The sequence below is a fragment of the Nuphar pumila genome, chromosome 13, assembly GCF_984573655.1.
Source record: "Nuphar pumila chromosome 13, dmNupPumi1.hap1.1, whole genome shotgun sequence".
In the NCBI taxonomy this organism is placed as follows: Eukaryota; Viridiplantae; Streptophyta; class Magnoliopsida; order Nymphaeales; family Nymphaeaceae; genus Nuphar; species Nuphar pumila.
The window spans coordinates 57,504,855-57,520,829 of NC_143261.1; the positions used below are offsets into that span (position 1 = coordinate 57,504,855).

Sequence of the window (15,975 nt, forward strand, 5' to 3'; positions counted from 1 at the left end):
ATTTTTCATATATTTTTTTCCTGAAGGTGGTAGTATTATAACTTTATCTACTTGTATAGCTGAGGTGTATTATAGTTGTCTTAGAACATAGGAATATAATTTTAACTTTATAACCCTAACCTTGTTTCCTTATTCTATAATTGTAGTAATATTTTATTTCCAGTTCCTATGATCTAGCATATATCTCATAAACTCCAAACAAAGGGTTTATATGATTGACAATAGAAACTTTAGAAAGTCCTTCAATTGTTTAGGAGTTGCTTCTCGCTAATAAAGCCAGATGATGCTGATAGATGGATATGTGTTTTGACTTTTGAGCTTCTCTCGATTCCTTGGGTTCTGGAACAATTTAAATAAACGTGGCATGTTTAAGTCAAATATTAGTTTGAACGACCATCCCTGCTTAATTAGTGTCTTTGGGCTTTGTGACCCATGACTTGCAATTAGCAAATTCAGTGACTGTGGGATCAACTTTGCAAACATCTTCAAAAACTACTTCAAATAACCAGGATTAACTCATTTTTTTCCAATGTGAAGTTTGAACGCATTTTTTAGCCATCTACTTTCTTTGATGATGATGCCATCTTATCATTTTAAGAAAAAGTGAAATTTGGATATCAGAACTAGCTTAAATGTCTTATAGTCAAAGAGCTAGGCAGTGCACACGTGCCAGCTTGCTGTGTGGCTCAGAAACGCACAAAATAAATTTTCAAAATGAAAAGATTGATGAAAGGCTTTCAAGATCTAGAAATTTTCTGAAATTATATGTTTTAACATTGTATGCAAAAAACAATTATAGTATAATATGAAATTCAAGGTGGCTGTAATGTTAAGATTAACATCTTACACCATTACAAGATGTACGCTAATATTAGTAAAAATTGTGCACCTACTTGAGCACAAGATGGCACTGTGACATGCACCCAGGAAACCAAACCGGCATATTTAACATAATATGAAAATCCATGACTCTGTAAATACATTTGTATGTGATGTTGATTGTTGAACAGAACCCAGGAATTCAAATAAAAAAAAGAAAGAAAAAGTTTCAATCACAAACATAACTTGCTATTCTCTGTCTTTATAGACTTTTTTTTATTAAGATCAAGCATACTTAGAAGCACCTAAGTGATGTTTACATGAGGTTTCCTGAGCATGACTTTTATCGCCTAGTACTATCACGTAGGTAGCCTTCCCAGTCAGTAAGCTGGCCTCACAATATGGGTATAGGCAGGGACCCATGTGAAATATAGATATTGTATTGATCTCATTTCTAAATCTTTGTCATTTTATTTCAGCACCATGAAATGTTCATGATCCAAAGTTATATTTTTTTACCAATTTGTCTCCTTTCACTTTATTCAACTAGAAACAGTTCTTTTACTTGTTTCCTGGAGTTACTCTGTGCGCTATTAGTTCAGAGCCCCGAGTGCAACAAAACTAAATCCCTTAGGTTCTTTCACTAAAAGGTAAAGGAAAAAGTCCCTTTAGATAGAGACTCTTCAGAAAAATGATCACCACCTCTTTGGGTGTGCAAAGGCTAGTTCCTTTGTTCTTGTGCTGTTGTGCATGGCCAATGGATAATGTTGCATAGATTGGACGATCAATTACTTTCTTGTGCCACTGAGAAGACATTGGTGTAGATTTGGAAATGGTGGGTAATGACTATTTGGAGGCTTCTCAGAAGTAAAAGAAATACATGTTACTGTATGGATGGATTTATCTCACATGCAAGTTTATCACCTCCAATCACAAGTCATAAGGTCTTGGACCTTCATGGCGTGGCCTCATTGCTCTTTCAGGTATTTTTTATGATGTTTTCCTTTAGCACAAACCCAAGTATTGTGACATGAAGGTTATAGAGGGTGTGGTTCTGCTCATCATGACAGAAATTGCATATATAAAGGGTTTATTGTGGGCAAGCTGTGGGTGACACCAAGCTTACAGAAATTAATTATTATTTCATGTATGTGAAAGTTGCAAGTGAGAAAGTTTACCACAGTGAAGATAATGATGCTACACTTGTTAATTTGCCACTAAAAGAAGTCTGAAGTTTTTATATGATGAATTCCATGTGCGTGAGCATTATTTTGCATTCTCAAGTGTGTTTCACTATGTTTCAGACCACTATCTGATTTGATATAGATCAGCTATGGGCGATTTCACAATTTCATCGGCCAACACTGCTGGGATCTATATTATGTTAATTATTGGAACTATTGCAGCATGGTTTGATGTTAATTGGAAAACCGACAACTTCTCTAGTTTCCTCTGCCCTGCTCTCATTCATGTTCTTATGGAATCAAGTCATTGAACCTAGAACGGTTCTTACCCTTCTTGAGAAATTCACTGTGATATTGTTGTTTCCCAAATATAGTGAGTGTTTTGCCTATTCCCCACAATTTTCTGCTTATCTGTTCATAATTGTGGTTGCAATTCTGTTTGTACATGAGATCCATATTTCTCTATCTTCTTTCTAATATTTTACATATTTTTCAGGATGGACTAAGGAAAATACAAGATTGGCAGTATGTAAACTGCCTTGAACTTTGGGTTAAGTTTGTATGTGCTAACATCAAGGAACATGATCTTCAGAGTTTGCTATACTTGGCAATTCAGATGATAAATGGACTTGCCCATATGTTGCCTGGACCTCGTTTCTTTCCTTTGAGGCTAAAATGCATCCATTTGTTGAATAAGCTTTCACATTCTAGTGGCGTCTTCATTCCTGTGGCTTCTTTATCTCTAAGTTTTCTAGAATTTGGGGAAGGTGGCAAATCTGATAATAGTGCTCCAAAAGATTTTAATTTTTCAAGTATGTTGAAGGTTGGTTCAAGTGGAGAGACTACCTCATCAGTTTTCAGGATCTTCACTGTCTCGGCTCTCTGCTTTACTTATTAGTTGGTTACTTGTCTGACAGGTGCCAAAACAACTACTGAAACTGAAAGCATACCATGAGCAATGTGTACGCTCTGCAGTTGAAACACTTTCAGAGCACTTTTTTCAATGGAGTTATCATGTATCTTTCCCTGAGTTGGCTTTTGTTCCACTCGTCAGCTTTAGAAAGTTTTGCAAAAAGACAACCAGTGAGAGCCTCAGACGTCTTGTAAAGCCATTCATGGATCAGGTAAATATTTTTGAATAAGCTTACATGTTTGACTTTGCGATAGCACGTGCTCAGAGTTGTGTTTTTTATCTGTAAATCAATTTTCTTTTGACCAACAATGTGAAACATTGCTCAGGGAATCCTTAGTACAACTAACTTGGGCTGACAGAATCTGTGTCACAAGGTTGCACCTACCCCTGACCACAATCCAAGTGCATAAGGTGAAGGGGCTCTGAACTTGGGGCAAGGGCACTTTGCTTCAATTCTACATCTACCCTTGCCACAATTCAAGATCATATGAGGATTTTGTACCTACATTTGATTATGTGGAACCAGCCCTATCCACTTCATGCCGCTGCCACCTAAACAGCCTTAAATTGAATGGTCTAAGCTTGGAAGCCTGTAGTTCTAATGAAAGATTTGTTGGTTCGAGACAAGAAAAAAAATTGATGACCAATGCCGGTGTTTCAAAACCTAGCAAGCTCAGAACCCATCTTAGGATGCAGGAAGTGTAGCCAAACTTCTCCAGGTTTGTGCCTACAGTTAGATGGACTTGGAAAATCCAAGACCCACCAATTTGGATTAACAAAACAACCAGCCGGGACTGAGTTATCCACTTGGTGCCAAGTGACACAATCTTGTTCAATGAATCAATATCATGGTGATAGGCTTAATCCTATCCATTTGGATTATGGTTATAAACATTATTTTATACTAATGAAGAAGCAGTTCCCAACATCTCTTTTTTATTAGACGGGGAAAACCTGGCCCAGTCTGGAGACTTGGCCCAGACCTGGTTGTCTATCCGGGAAAAAATCCTGTACAGCTACCCTGCCTCATGAACAGTACTGCTGTTAATATATATATATATATATATATATGTAATCATGTATATATATATATATACCCGATAAAGGGTATTTTTGTAATTCTGCCCATTAGGGGAATTTTAGTCTTTTTACTTTTCTTTTATTTTCTTTTTCTTTTCTCTTTTCTTATTTTTTATTTTTCTTTTTTTGATTGTAAAATGCATTAAATGCATTGCATTGGGGGTCTCTGTTAAATTATGTATATAAAAATATATATATATACATACGTATATATATACATATATGTATATATATATACATATTTCTTTTTTTGTTTTCTTATTTCTCCAAATACCCAATAGGGGTATTTTGGTAAATCCCCATGTAAACTCTCCCCTTTTCCTTTTCTCTCCCTTTTTTACTTTTTCTTTTTTTCTTTTGCTTTTTTAAGACCACAAGGGGCCCCACTCATCTTGTCGTTGGGGCCCCAACGGTCATATTTTTGAGATACTTTTTAGGAATTGAGGTTGCCTATTCTCTCAGAGGATATATTCTCTTTAAAATAAAATTAGCTGCTAACATATGTGCTAGGTCAAAAGTTTTCGATAAAAAGGTGGAAACCTCAAAAGTCATAAATACAAAATTAAGACTTGAAGATAGTGTATTGCTTGAAGATTCTATTTCATATTATCAATTGATTGGATCTCTCACTTATCTCTCTATCACCCAACCTAATATCACTCATGTGTTCATGCAGCAAGTCAGTTTTAACATGCCCCTACCACATTGCACATGGCAGCAATTATGAGGATTGTGTGATACATTAAAAACACTGTTTCAAAAGAGCTTTTTTTTTGTCCTCTTCATCATCTTTAGATCTAATTATCCGGGGTGGTAACCTAAATGATAGGTTTTTGTATTTTTTAAAGAGATTCGTTGATCTATTGGAGGTGTAAGAAACGACAAAAAATATCTTTATCTTCAGCTGAAGCCGAATATCAGGTAATGACTATGACAACAATGGAGCTTGTGTAGCTTAAAAGTCTTCTCAGTGATATGGAAATCATCATCTCAACACCTTTGAAGAGTTATGACAATAAGAGTGTAATCTACATTGCGAGCTACCATACCTTCCATGAGCGAATCAAACATATTAAGATGGATTGTCACTATGTTTGTGATGAATATCTAAGAGGAACTGTTACGTTGCCGTACCAGTTGACAAATTTCTTCATCAAAGCTCTTTCCGCTCCTCGATTTCTCTTTCTCAGCAAACTTTCGATCATTTTCTCGTAAAGCTTGAAGGGGAGTGTATATATATATATATATATATAAACAGTTTGCCCAAATAAGGGCATTTTTGTCTTTTTGTATGTAATTATAGTTGTTTATTAGAAACAACTATTTTTTCATTTTCTTATTTTTGTCTTCATTTTCTTTTTTTATTTCTATTTTATCATGTCATTGGGCCCCGCTCTATAGAGTTGATAGGGGCCCCAACAGTAAAAAAATATGACCGAGGGAGCTCCCCAACGTCTCTATGAAAGGGAGCTCCCAATGGTCTCCATCTTGTATTTGTATATAAATAGGGGAGTGTTCCCCCTATATTTTTTCATGGCTTCCCAAAGCACATTTTCAATAATATTTTATTTTTAATTGACTCTTTGTATTGTCCTTTAGTGGACTTTTGTCTATGCACTTTTGTGCTTGTCTATCTTCTTTGTAATTGTCCACTTATGTGCTTTTGCACTTTGCTTTTGTAATTCCACATACTTCATTACAACCGCTTGCACACAGGCACATGACTGGTTTTGATCTTGAGATGTGGGATTAGCATCAGTCCTCAATCCCACTCCGCTGGCCAAATGCACACTCTGCTGCAGGGCCAGCTCCCAGCATCTTACCCAAAATCATTTTAAGTATTTGTTGCTGATAAAATTAAAACAAATCCCTTTTGGTGTTTGTGATATGCACTTACACTTCAGCTAGCTGCGACATTTCCTAGACTGGACCAGATTCCATGCAACACCCAAAATAATGTCCAAATGAAAGTAGCAGGATGATTTTTGAAACATCCTCTGTTGTGCTCTTTGTGACCAATGTTAAACTAATTAATGAAATAAGGAAAAGAAAATTAAACTAAAATATAGTCTTGGTTTTAGTTGACATCAGTGAATATTTTAGGACTGTTTCATATTGCACACAGGCACATGACTGGTTTTGATCTTAAGATGTGGGATTGGCATCACTCCTCAATCCCACTCCGCTGGCCAAATGCACACTCTGCTGCAGGGCCAGCTCCCAGCATCTTACCCAAAATCATTTTAAGTATTTGTTGCTGATAAAATTAAAACAAATCCCTTTTGGTGTTTGTGATATGCACTTACACTTCAGCTATCTGCGAAATTTCCTAGACTGGACCAGATTCCATGCAACACCCAAAATAATGTCCAAATGAAAGTAGCAGGATGATTTTTGAAACATCCTCTGTTGTGCTCTTTGTGACCAATGTTAAACTAATTAATGAAATAAGGAAAAGAAAATTAAACTAAAACATAGTCTTGGTTTTTAGTTGACATCAGTGAATATTTTAGGACTGTTTCATATTGTAGTATATAATGGTATTCTACAGATGCAAACTTTGTAAGCAGGATGCACTAGTAGTGGATTTCGTGATGGACATATCATCTTCACATATTTTTTTTTTGTATTAATATCATGCTCTTGAAGTTTCTGGATATCATAATCTGACATCAAATATTCATGAAAAGAGATGATGTCTGCTTTTTTCTTTTTCATTCAAGCTTAAATTACGGGAGAGTATGAAAATGAGCTTTTCTTGTAATTAAAGACTTGCCATCTTCTGCGCTCTTTAGCATTCAAGTATCAAATTAATTTGGCAATTCTCTCACCTTTTTCTTTTTCCTATGATATAGGTTGAGCAGAACATAGAATTTGTACAGAAAAAAAGGGATGAGATTGCTTTTTCTCCAAATGACCAAGCATCACTTGAATCTTTTCTCCAGGTGTGCTAGTGTTTCTCTTTTTTTTTGTGTTTACTAGCCATCTTCTCTCACCAACTGTTCTAATATCTCTAGGATGAAAAGAGAAAAGGGAGTGCTCCTTTCCATAAGTATCATGCAAGGATTGTTGAGGGATCTCTTTCTAAAAAAGCTGAGAAGAAATCAAGGTAATAGATGGATTTTTGTTAGAAATCTCCAATAATTAATTAATTCTCTGCTTGGCTCACAAAGGCTTCAATATAATCACAAAACGATATATACCCGAAAAAAATGCGATATTTTACAAATACTGCTAAAACCCTCACGATTTTTTGTAAGATTTTGAAATATACAAAAAAATCATGCCGCTTCATTTGATGGTGTGAACTTTTTTTTTGTCAGCAATCATTCAATGCTGAGCTGAGCTGGCATTGAATGGCGCATGTCAGGCAGCATTGAATGCTGACTACCGATGGCAATGGCTTTTCACTAAATGAAGGGGAGGCACCCTCATTTTATATAGCAGCTGAGAGGGCCTTCCCTCCCCTACACATTTGGTATGGTACTATTCAAGTAGCCGATTAGACTCTAAACAACTTATGCATATTTTTTTAAAGGGAAATTGTGTTATATGTTGCGTATCATTTAAACTTCCTTCACCCCATTGCTGAAACTACCTTATATTATATGGTATTTCGTAAATGCTTTTCACCCCATTGCTCAAAGTAACCTATGTTGTATAGTATTTTTGTAAACGCCCCTTACCTCATTTTCAAAATCTCTCTCTCTCTCTATATATATATATATATATATTTATATATATATATAAGGTGCTCCCAGAGCACCTACTCTCACCTAATAGAAGCTTCAAATTTTCAGAATCTGAGTGATTTTTTCGTTGATCAGACCCTATAGATATGATCTACAACTTTGCTTTCTAGTAGGAGGGAGTAGGTGTTCCCGGAGCATTACTCTATATTAATAATGATAGGGTGTTCCCCGATCACCTACTGCCACCTAGTAGAAGCTTCAAATTTTCAAAATCTGAGTGCTTTTTTCGTTGATCAGACACTATAGATATGATCTACAGTTTTTATTTAGTGGAAAAAAATGTTTGGATCATGTGATTATGTCATACATGTAGTTTTTTTTAAGATCTTCAAAAATCAATGGCTCACAAGGTACCAAAATTTTATGACTAAAAAAGCCTATTTTGAACATGATCCAAAACATGATTACTATCAAATACACTGTTTTAAGTACATCTATAAGATCTGATTGAGAAGATGCAACCTACAAATATGATTTCTAGTAGGTGCTCCGATAGCACCCTAGGATTGCTCTATATTAGTAATGAATGTATACATTTTCAACTTACAGAGATTTTCCTGAGGAAAACTCACTTTTTTAACCTGAGAATGAGATTTGTAACTGTGATACCCAGGGTGTGCATCCATTGCTTTAAGCCCAAGCATCAAGCTCCCTGGAGGGATTTTATGTGCTTGGGAGTGGGCCATACGGCAGAGCATCAATCTCTACCGGGCCCCACCACCTGAACTGGGGTTTCCTCTCAAAAAATATAAAAAAGGCAATTCTCTGCCTGCCAACTAGAATTTTTGCTGAATAAATTCATCTTACTCTGGTGGTTGTCAACTTGGTATTGCAGCATTTTGGAAGAGTCGGCTTCAAATTCTATTGAAGTTACAGAGCTTGTAAGTGGAATGAAAAGGTGAGGCAAAGGGAAAAGAAACTTGAATTTAAATTCTCCAAGTAAGAAGAAGAAACTTAGAACATGAGTGTGCATTCTGTATACCTTTTTAACCATCGTGTTTTTCATTATTGTTTAATATTGAATGATAATAACTGGATTAGTTTTATTTAGTTTTAGTCATCTAAATTTTGTACATGCTGACGAAGTTTTTGAGGGCTTATATGATGAAATAATTCCACTGGAGATCCGGATAAACGGCAATTCATTGAAAGGTTTAGTGCATGCTTGATATTGACTGATCTAATTTATCAAGATATCTGTGCATGAGCAAGTGACTTTTTAAGTGTTGTTGTTTCCAATTAGGAGATTCAATTCATATCAGCAGATTCACATCGATTTTAACATAAGGATATGTACTTCATGCAAGATTGATTGGCCTAGTTGTTTCCTCTCATTTGATTGTTTGACTAGTCACCTCCTCTGTAGATGTTTTTAGGTTTTTTAGTATTGTTTAGACCATTTAATTTCCTTTTTAGGCCGTAGATGCCGTTTGACTCAATTATTGGATGTTGGGATCGAGTCTATAATAACTTAAGCCTATCTTTTATTCCTGTTATCCATCTCTCTCTCTCTCTCTATCATTTTTTAACCTAGTGTGAGTCCCTTTCATTTTATTAAAGGTGCTATCTTAAGTGATTTGTGCCAGGCAGTTTAGTTGGACAACACGTTGTAGATTAGACTCCATGAGCAGGCCAAGCTCAGTTGTATCCTCAAAGCCAAATTGTGTAAAGTTCATTGCACCAAATAATTATCAGAAGTTGGGCAAATTTCACTTTATAATTCTGGTCAATGTGTTGTATAATTAACACAATTGCTTCCTTGTTTGGGGTTGGTGACGGGGTTTGAACTGCTTTCTACTACCATGTTTTTTTTTGGTTTATAATTATTCATTGTGAACTCCTTATATACATAAAAGATATAAGACATTGGAATAATTAATTAAAAAAGATTGTAAATACAAAGAAAGAATTCATAAAACAACTTCTAATAAATACAGATTTTGTAAACCATCTGTACTCTAATATAATGTTATTTGTGCTTTCGCCGGTTGTGGCCAATTTCATAAAAAATGATTGCACTTGTATTACCCAACATTTTTGTGTTCTGTTTTTTGTTTCTTCTTAAGGTATCTTGTTTTAGGATGCGCTTTAGGTGGTAAGACTGGAATAAGGTTTGGAGGAGTGATGTGAGATATTATCCGTCATTAGAAAAAATGAATAAGTATTATATGCAGCTTGATACGATTTAATAGTGTAGAACTTATCGTAGTAATCTTCTGATAACTTGTCTTCGTACAAAATGCACGTGATTATATGTTTGCACAAAATCTCGGTAACCTGTTACTCTCTACAAGAGCATGTTTGTTTTTTAAGATAAACATTGCAATTGTGAGAGTGATTGTAGGCTTTGTATCGACGATGAAGGCAATGCACTACTTGAACACATAGATTTCGTGCTTCTTTCTTACCATCGTCCAACTTTTTTTTACTTTAGGCACCACACATGTTATGGGTATTATTCTTTTGGTTTTCAAAAAGTTTCATCATCATGAGATAAAGTTTTTCAATAAGAGGATTTAGTGACTTGTCATGTATTGTGAGAATCCTCGCATTAAATCTCTTTACTATAGTAGAGGTTAAGCGCTTGTACATTCTAGTTGAAAAGTATATGTTAGCCTAATGTTTTTCTTTTATGACCTTAGTTGCATACTTGTATGCATCTTCCCTTTGCTCCTGAATCTTTTTAAGAAAATAATTATACTTTTGTCTCGTGAGTGCTTTGGTTGTGCTTTACCAAAGTTGACCTAGTGATATTCCAAATTTATGTTAAAAGTTTTCGTAGTGTTTTGTGTAAAATTCAACCTGACAATTTAGCCATGTATTGTGAGAATCCTCGCATTAAATCTCTTTACTATATTAGAGGTTAAGCGCTTGTACATTCTAGTTGAAAAGTATATGTTAGCTTAATGTTTTTCTTTTATGACCTTAGTTGCATACTTGTATGCATCTTCCCTTTGCTCCTGAATCTTTTTAAGAAAATAATTATACTTTTGTCTCGTGAGTGCTTTGGTTGTGCTTTACCAAAGTTGACCTAGTATTATTCAAAATTTATGTTAAAAGTTTTTCGTAGTGTTTTGTGTAAAATTCAACCTGACAATTTAGCCATGTATGGGAGAACATATTGTGTAGCTTTGTGTGCTTATTTGAGATAGCTGTTAATTGTACTTTAACTTTGGGTATGTCATTGTATTAGTGTCTCAATTGTGCATTCACATGCATAAAAAAACTACACCCATGATTCATTCGACTCGTTATCTATAACAGTAAATGCAACCGAAAATATTTGATCACAAGGATCAATACCATGGGCTGGCAACAAAATTTATGTATTTTTCTTTTAGGAATGTGTCATCTACCATAAGAAGTGGAGGGCTTTCTTTAAAAAACTGATCAATGCATGCACGAAAAGATACAAACATGTACATAAATCTATGTCGTCTATCAGTTTCAATGCACATTGTTGATCATCGGTTAGTCGTCATCAAATAATGACAATAGGCAAAAAGCATCTTGAAAAACTCTTCGAATAAACCATATAGGATCACCTTAGTCATTTCTCATTAATGTCATGCTTGTTTGTACGTAACCTTCATACTTTCCTTGCGACTAATGTCATTTAAGATTTCTTTTAGAGTTAACTTTGGGTTATCGTGTAAGTGTTCAAGAATAACACTTGAAATCCACTTGAAAGATATTTTTTTCACTACTACGTTGTCCAATGATCCACCACATGTATGCTCACTTTGATACTTCTTCACTTGAAAGAATGATGTTTTCTGCACCTTTGTTCAATGGATCCTCCAAGTGGAATGAACCATAGTCCGCAAGTTATTTGTCATGCATACTACAGTTACTCTGTTATTGCAGTTTTTCATAAATTTTATTTTATAGTTATTTCTTATCACATGATCTTTAAAAAATTATGATAGTGCTAAAGATTATTAAACCTTTTGTCGATAACAACTTCTCGATCTTTTGACTATATTGATAGCCATTGAAATCGTTCTATATCATTAAGTCTTTTGTTACACAGTTGCTCAAACAACTAAATTGACTTAACATCAATGATTGCCAATTGCTCTTTATTGAAATAATATTCATTGAGCAATAATGTAAAGTTTATAAATTTCTCAAAAATTTTAAATAAATAAAAGATTTTTTTTTGTGAATTATTTTGGTATTTAACTTTGATTAAATATCATTTTTTAGCAAATTACTTAGCTAATATTGATTGATTAATTAGCAGTTATTTATGGATAATATTTTGGCTTTTATTGAAGTTATTTGATATTTAATTGGGCAGTTATGAGGTTTTGTATGAAGTATTTGGATCTCGACCTCAATATAGATCTAAGAGGATCAACCAACTCAAACGCAAGTTTGAACTAGTTGAATGAACATATAAGATCCACTCGATCTCAAGTTATTTAGGATTGGATCTCCAAATGATTTCAGTCAACCGAAATAGATTTGGGTAGGGTTTTGATTTATATCGGGGCCTAAATCAGGCATAGAAGAAATTTAGATCCATTTGAGACGCAATTGGATCTTTCTTTAAAGTAGAAAGTGTCTTGGATTTATTTAGAGACCCAAATGAATTCTACTAAGTAAAATAAGATTTGGATATATTTAGATGACCCAAATGGATCTCACTAAGAAAAGGACTTTTGGATCCACTTGGAGACCCAATTCGATCTCATCAAGTAAATAAAATTTTAGATCCATTTGTGACTCAAATGGATCCTATTAAAGTATAATAAATTTGTTTGGATCCACCTAAGACCCAAATGAATCTCATTTAAATAAATAGGATTTAAGTCCACTTATGACCCAAATGAATTTAATTATATACATATATATATATATATATATATATATATATATATATATTAGTAGGTTGGATTTGGATTTAATGAGATCCAAATAGGTCTCACCAAAATCCAAATCCAAGCCCACTTGTTTTCCTACTTAAAAGTAAAAAGAAATTCAAAACCAAATTCTAATTTCAAGTTTTTCTTTCCACACTCGCCTTTGAAAATGTTTTTTCCCCCTACTTTTTTTCAAATCAAAAAGGTTTTCCCCCTTTCTAATTGGATTTTTTCCTTTTTTTCTTCCTATAAATACTCTACTCATGCCCCCTCTGCCCATTACATTCCCTCTCACCTGTATCATAAACATCACTCATGCTCCCCTTCACCCTTCACTCTCCCCTCTCTCGTGTAAACCCAGCACCACCACCACCAGTCCACCACCACCACCACCACTGCCCATCTCTCTCCTGATTTTCGTCTTGCACCATACCATTGCCACCCAATTCTCTCCTTCCCACCAACTGGGCAGCCACCGATGGCACCCACCAGTGCCACCTTCACTGACTCCTGGTGACTGCTCTCAGCCGCTCCTGCTGAACAACCTCCTCTCTTTGTTGAACCACCCTGTTTTGCCTCACATAAAATAACAATTGAATAACATGCTTTTCATCATAGATACTATGCAGCATCTTTGATATGCATTTTATCATTCATCATAAGCATTTACACAGGCTTAAAACTACGTAATAATTTCAGAAACATGCATATTCAAAAAACATGAGCCATATACATATATTTATTCATAAAATCTTGAAATACACTTGTATTTAACTATTCATAAAATCCAAAATACATATGTTAGAATATGTTTGTAAAACCTGAACATATACGTGTCTTTTATTGAAAACATGTTCAAAATACTCACATATGGAAAATTTTGATACTTTTTTAACATATGCACATTCTTGTTTATGAAAAACAAATATTACTTAAATATATATTTTATCAAAAGGCATGCAACACAAACAATTTTTGAATATATATATATATATAAACTATGTAATTATGAAAACCCCAAGCATTTCAAAAAACCTAAAACTACACATATATGTTAAAGTTATTATAAACCTACCTTGTAATGCATGTGGTCTCACGAGAAATAAAGAAATTTCAAAAAGGCCCTCGAGAATTCTCCTCGATTAGCATGACATTGATCGTATTTTATTGACGATCCAACTATGAGCGAGGACACGTATGCTAACCTCGGTTTCCAGTCCGATGATGGTAGTGAAGAACAAGGTTGTGGCGAAGGTGACGACCACAAGCGGTAGGGTCAAGGTTGGTGAAATGACCTCGCTGAAGGAGGTGATGGCTTTTGGTGACATCGAGGTCAAACTCGTGCTCAACTCAGCTTGGCTAGGTTGAGTGCGGGTCAGCTGGACCGACCCAAGTTCAGTTCCCCAAACGTGAAAGTGGGCACCGACAGGCTCTGTTGAGCTCCGGTTGGTGAATTGAAGAAGAATGGAACTTGTGTTTGGAGATATGTGTTAGTTACAGTATATTGCTGCATTATGGTTGTTTTGTGAATTTCTCATCTGTTGGTGAATTCATATACGATAAGATGAAACACTTATTTCTTGGTTTGTGTTGTAATGGTGAATTCATATGTGATTCTATTTATATGCAAAATTATGTGTATGTGCATGCATTATGCATAAGAGCATGATGATGTCTTAATCTACCCCAACATTCTTGAGTGTGACTGATACTGTGTATTGTGTGTGCATGTGTGCACGTGCATGATTGGTTTGTAACATACTATTGGTGTGTTTGTTGTTGCTTTTCAGATATGGATTTTGATATGTTAAACAACTGAAGATATAGCTGTTATGCTAATATAAGATCTGTCTCTCTTTCTCTCCTTTTTTCGCTTGACTTGAACGAAGAGATTAGTAATGTCCCTTACCAAGGGAGCAGGTTTTACAACTCCACCGAATGAAATTGTGCAAAAACATGAAATTAAGGCTGATGCATTTATGCGAACTGCTAAGAATCATGCCAGCCATTAATGTATTATGAAGCTGTAATATAGACTATGTTGGTCGCTTTCATTTGTGGTATTTTTCTGAATGTAGCCAGTTCATGAATGATTAAGCATATTTTCCCCTACTTCGTTGTGTTGAAGGTCATTTGTAAGGAGTGGAGTGGGAGAACAATGTCTACAGGAAGCACAAGGCTGGTGGTATGCTTATTTATGAAACCTACTCCTTATACATTTACTTATGGGAATATATTTATCCTGTTTTGTATAAAACTTCTCAGGTCTTGGGTGTTCCTTGGGAGGTAGATGATGAAGGTTTATGGCAACACATGAGCCAATTTGGTGAATTGGTTGATGCAACAATTATTAAAGTAATTGTTCAGGCACTGTTACTGCTTTGTTTGTTTTGAAATAATTAACTTAACATTGTACTTGTTGTGCCTTATTTTAATTGATTTTCTGCTTCTATGGGTTGTGGAACAAAAAGGGCACCATTACCTTCAATTATTTGTCAATTGCTTTTCTGTGGATTCAAGCACATGCTATTGTTTACACCCTAGCTCATAACTTCAAAAAAAAAATGATGACTGTGAGCTCTGAGTCGAGCCATGTTCCGAGAAATGCTATCTTGATGGTGCTCATGGCACTCTGACAAAAAAAAATTAAGTCCATACAATGTGTGTGAACCCCAAGGCGGGTTCGGAATTTTGAGAATCATCTTTGGTGCGATGACTCGCATAGGAAAATAATTGAGAAATCAAATACGAGATTTCTGAGGCTCTGGGTATACCTAAAAGAAGGTATATGTTACCAGACCCCTCGTAGTGTGATAGCTCGCACTTGGTTATAAAGAAAATGTAAAATGAAATATAAAACCTTTGAGACTCTGGGTATACCTGAAAGACGGTATATGTTACTGGATTCTCCAGGCTCTGGGTACACCTGAAAGATGGTGTATGTTACCGGATCCATGATCTACCTTGGAGAGGGTAGGTGGTATGAGCTTCATGGACGTTCGTATTTTCGTGAGAGTTAGGCATCTCATCGTATGGTCTCAGTTCACTACAATGTCTATGCCTGTGCTTACCCACAGGGTGAGAGTAAGATAAACATTAAATAATTTAAGTTGACTGAAAAATTATTCCTGAAGAATTATGTACTGTTGATATGACTTTCGTAAAACTTGTAGAATCTACAGCTTGTGCTAAAGTGGATAAATGTATCTTTAGTTCAATCCTCTTTTGCACTGTATCATGAATTGAAAGCATAATCATTTTCTTAGAATGATATAAATTTCCATGCTAGTTATATCTGCAGTTGTTGCACATATTTGTACACAGGACACTGAGCACCACATATAGATATAATGCTTCTT

At 35.0% G+C, this 15,975-nt stretch overlaps 2 protein-coding genes across 2 annotated transcripts in view; both read left to right on the forward strand.

Moving 5' to 3' along the window:
• LOC149818459 (uncharacterized) overlaps nucleotides 1–15,975 on the forward strand; it is a 395,444-nt gene that overhangs the window by 374,254 nt on the left and 5,215 nt on the right. The gene's annotated exons all lie outside the window — the stretch shown is intronic.
• LOC149818468 (protein REBELOTE-like) lies at nucleotides 2,927–14,919 on the forward strand. The gene is made up of 5 exons (XM_089985507.1): nucleotides 2,927–3,127; nucleotides 6,852–6,941; nucleotides 7,014–7,105; nucleotides 14,745–14,801; nucleotides 14,882–14,919. Exons 1-5 carry the CDS (start codon nucleotides 3,119–3,121, stop codon nucleotides 14,904–14,906), a joined length of 273 nt encoding a protein of 90 aa, XP_089841633.1. The 5' UTR covers nucleotides 2,927–3,118; the 3' UTR covers nucleotides 14,907–14,919.

Coding starts and splice junctions, on each gene's coding strand:
- LOC149818468 (XM_089985507.1), top strand. Junction 6,942..7,013: donor CACTTGAATCTTTTCTCCAG/GTGTGCTAGTGT, acceptor TAATATCTCTAG/GATGAAAAGAGAAAAGGGAG. Junction 14,802..14,881: donor CAGGAAGCACAAGGCTGGTG/GTATGCTTATTT, acceptor AAAACTTCTCAG/GTCTTGGGTGTTCCTTGGGA.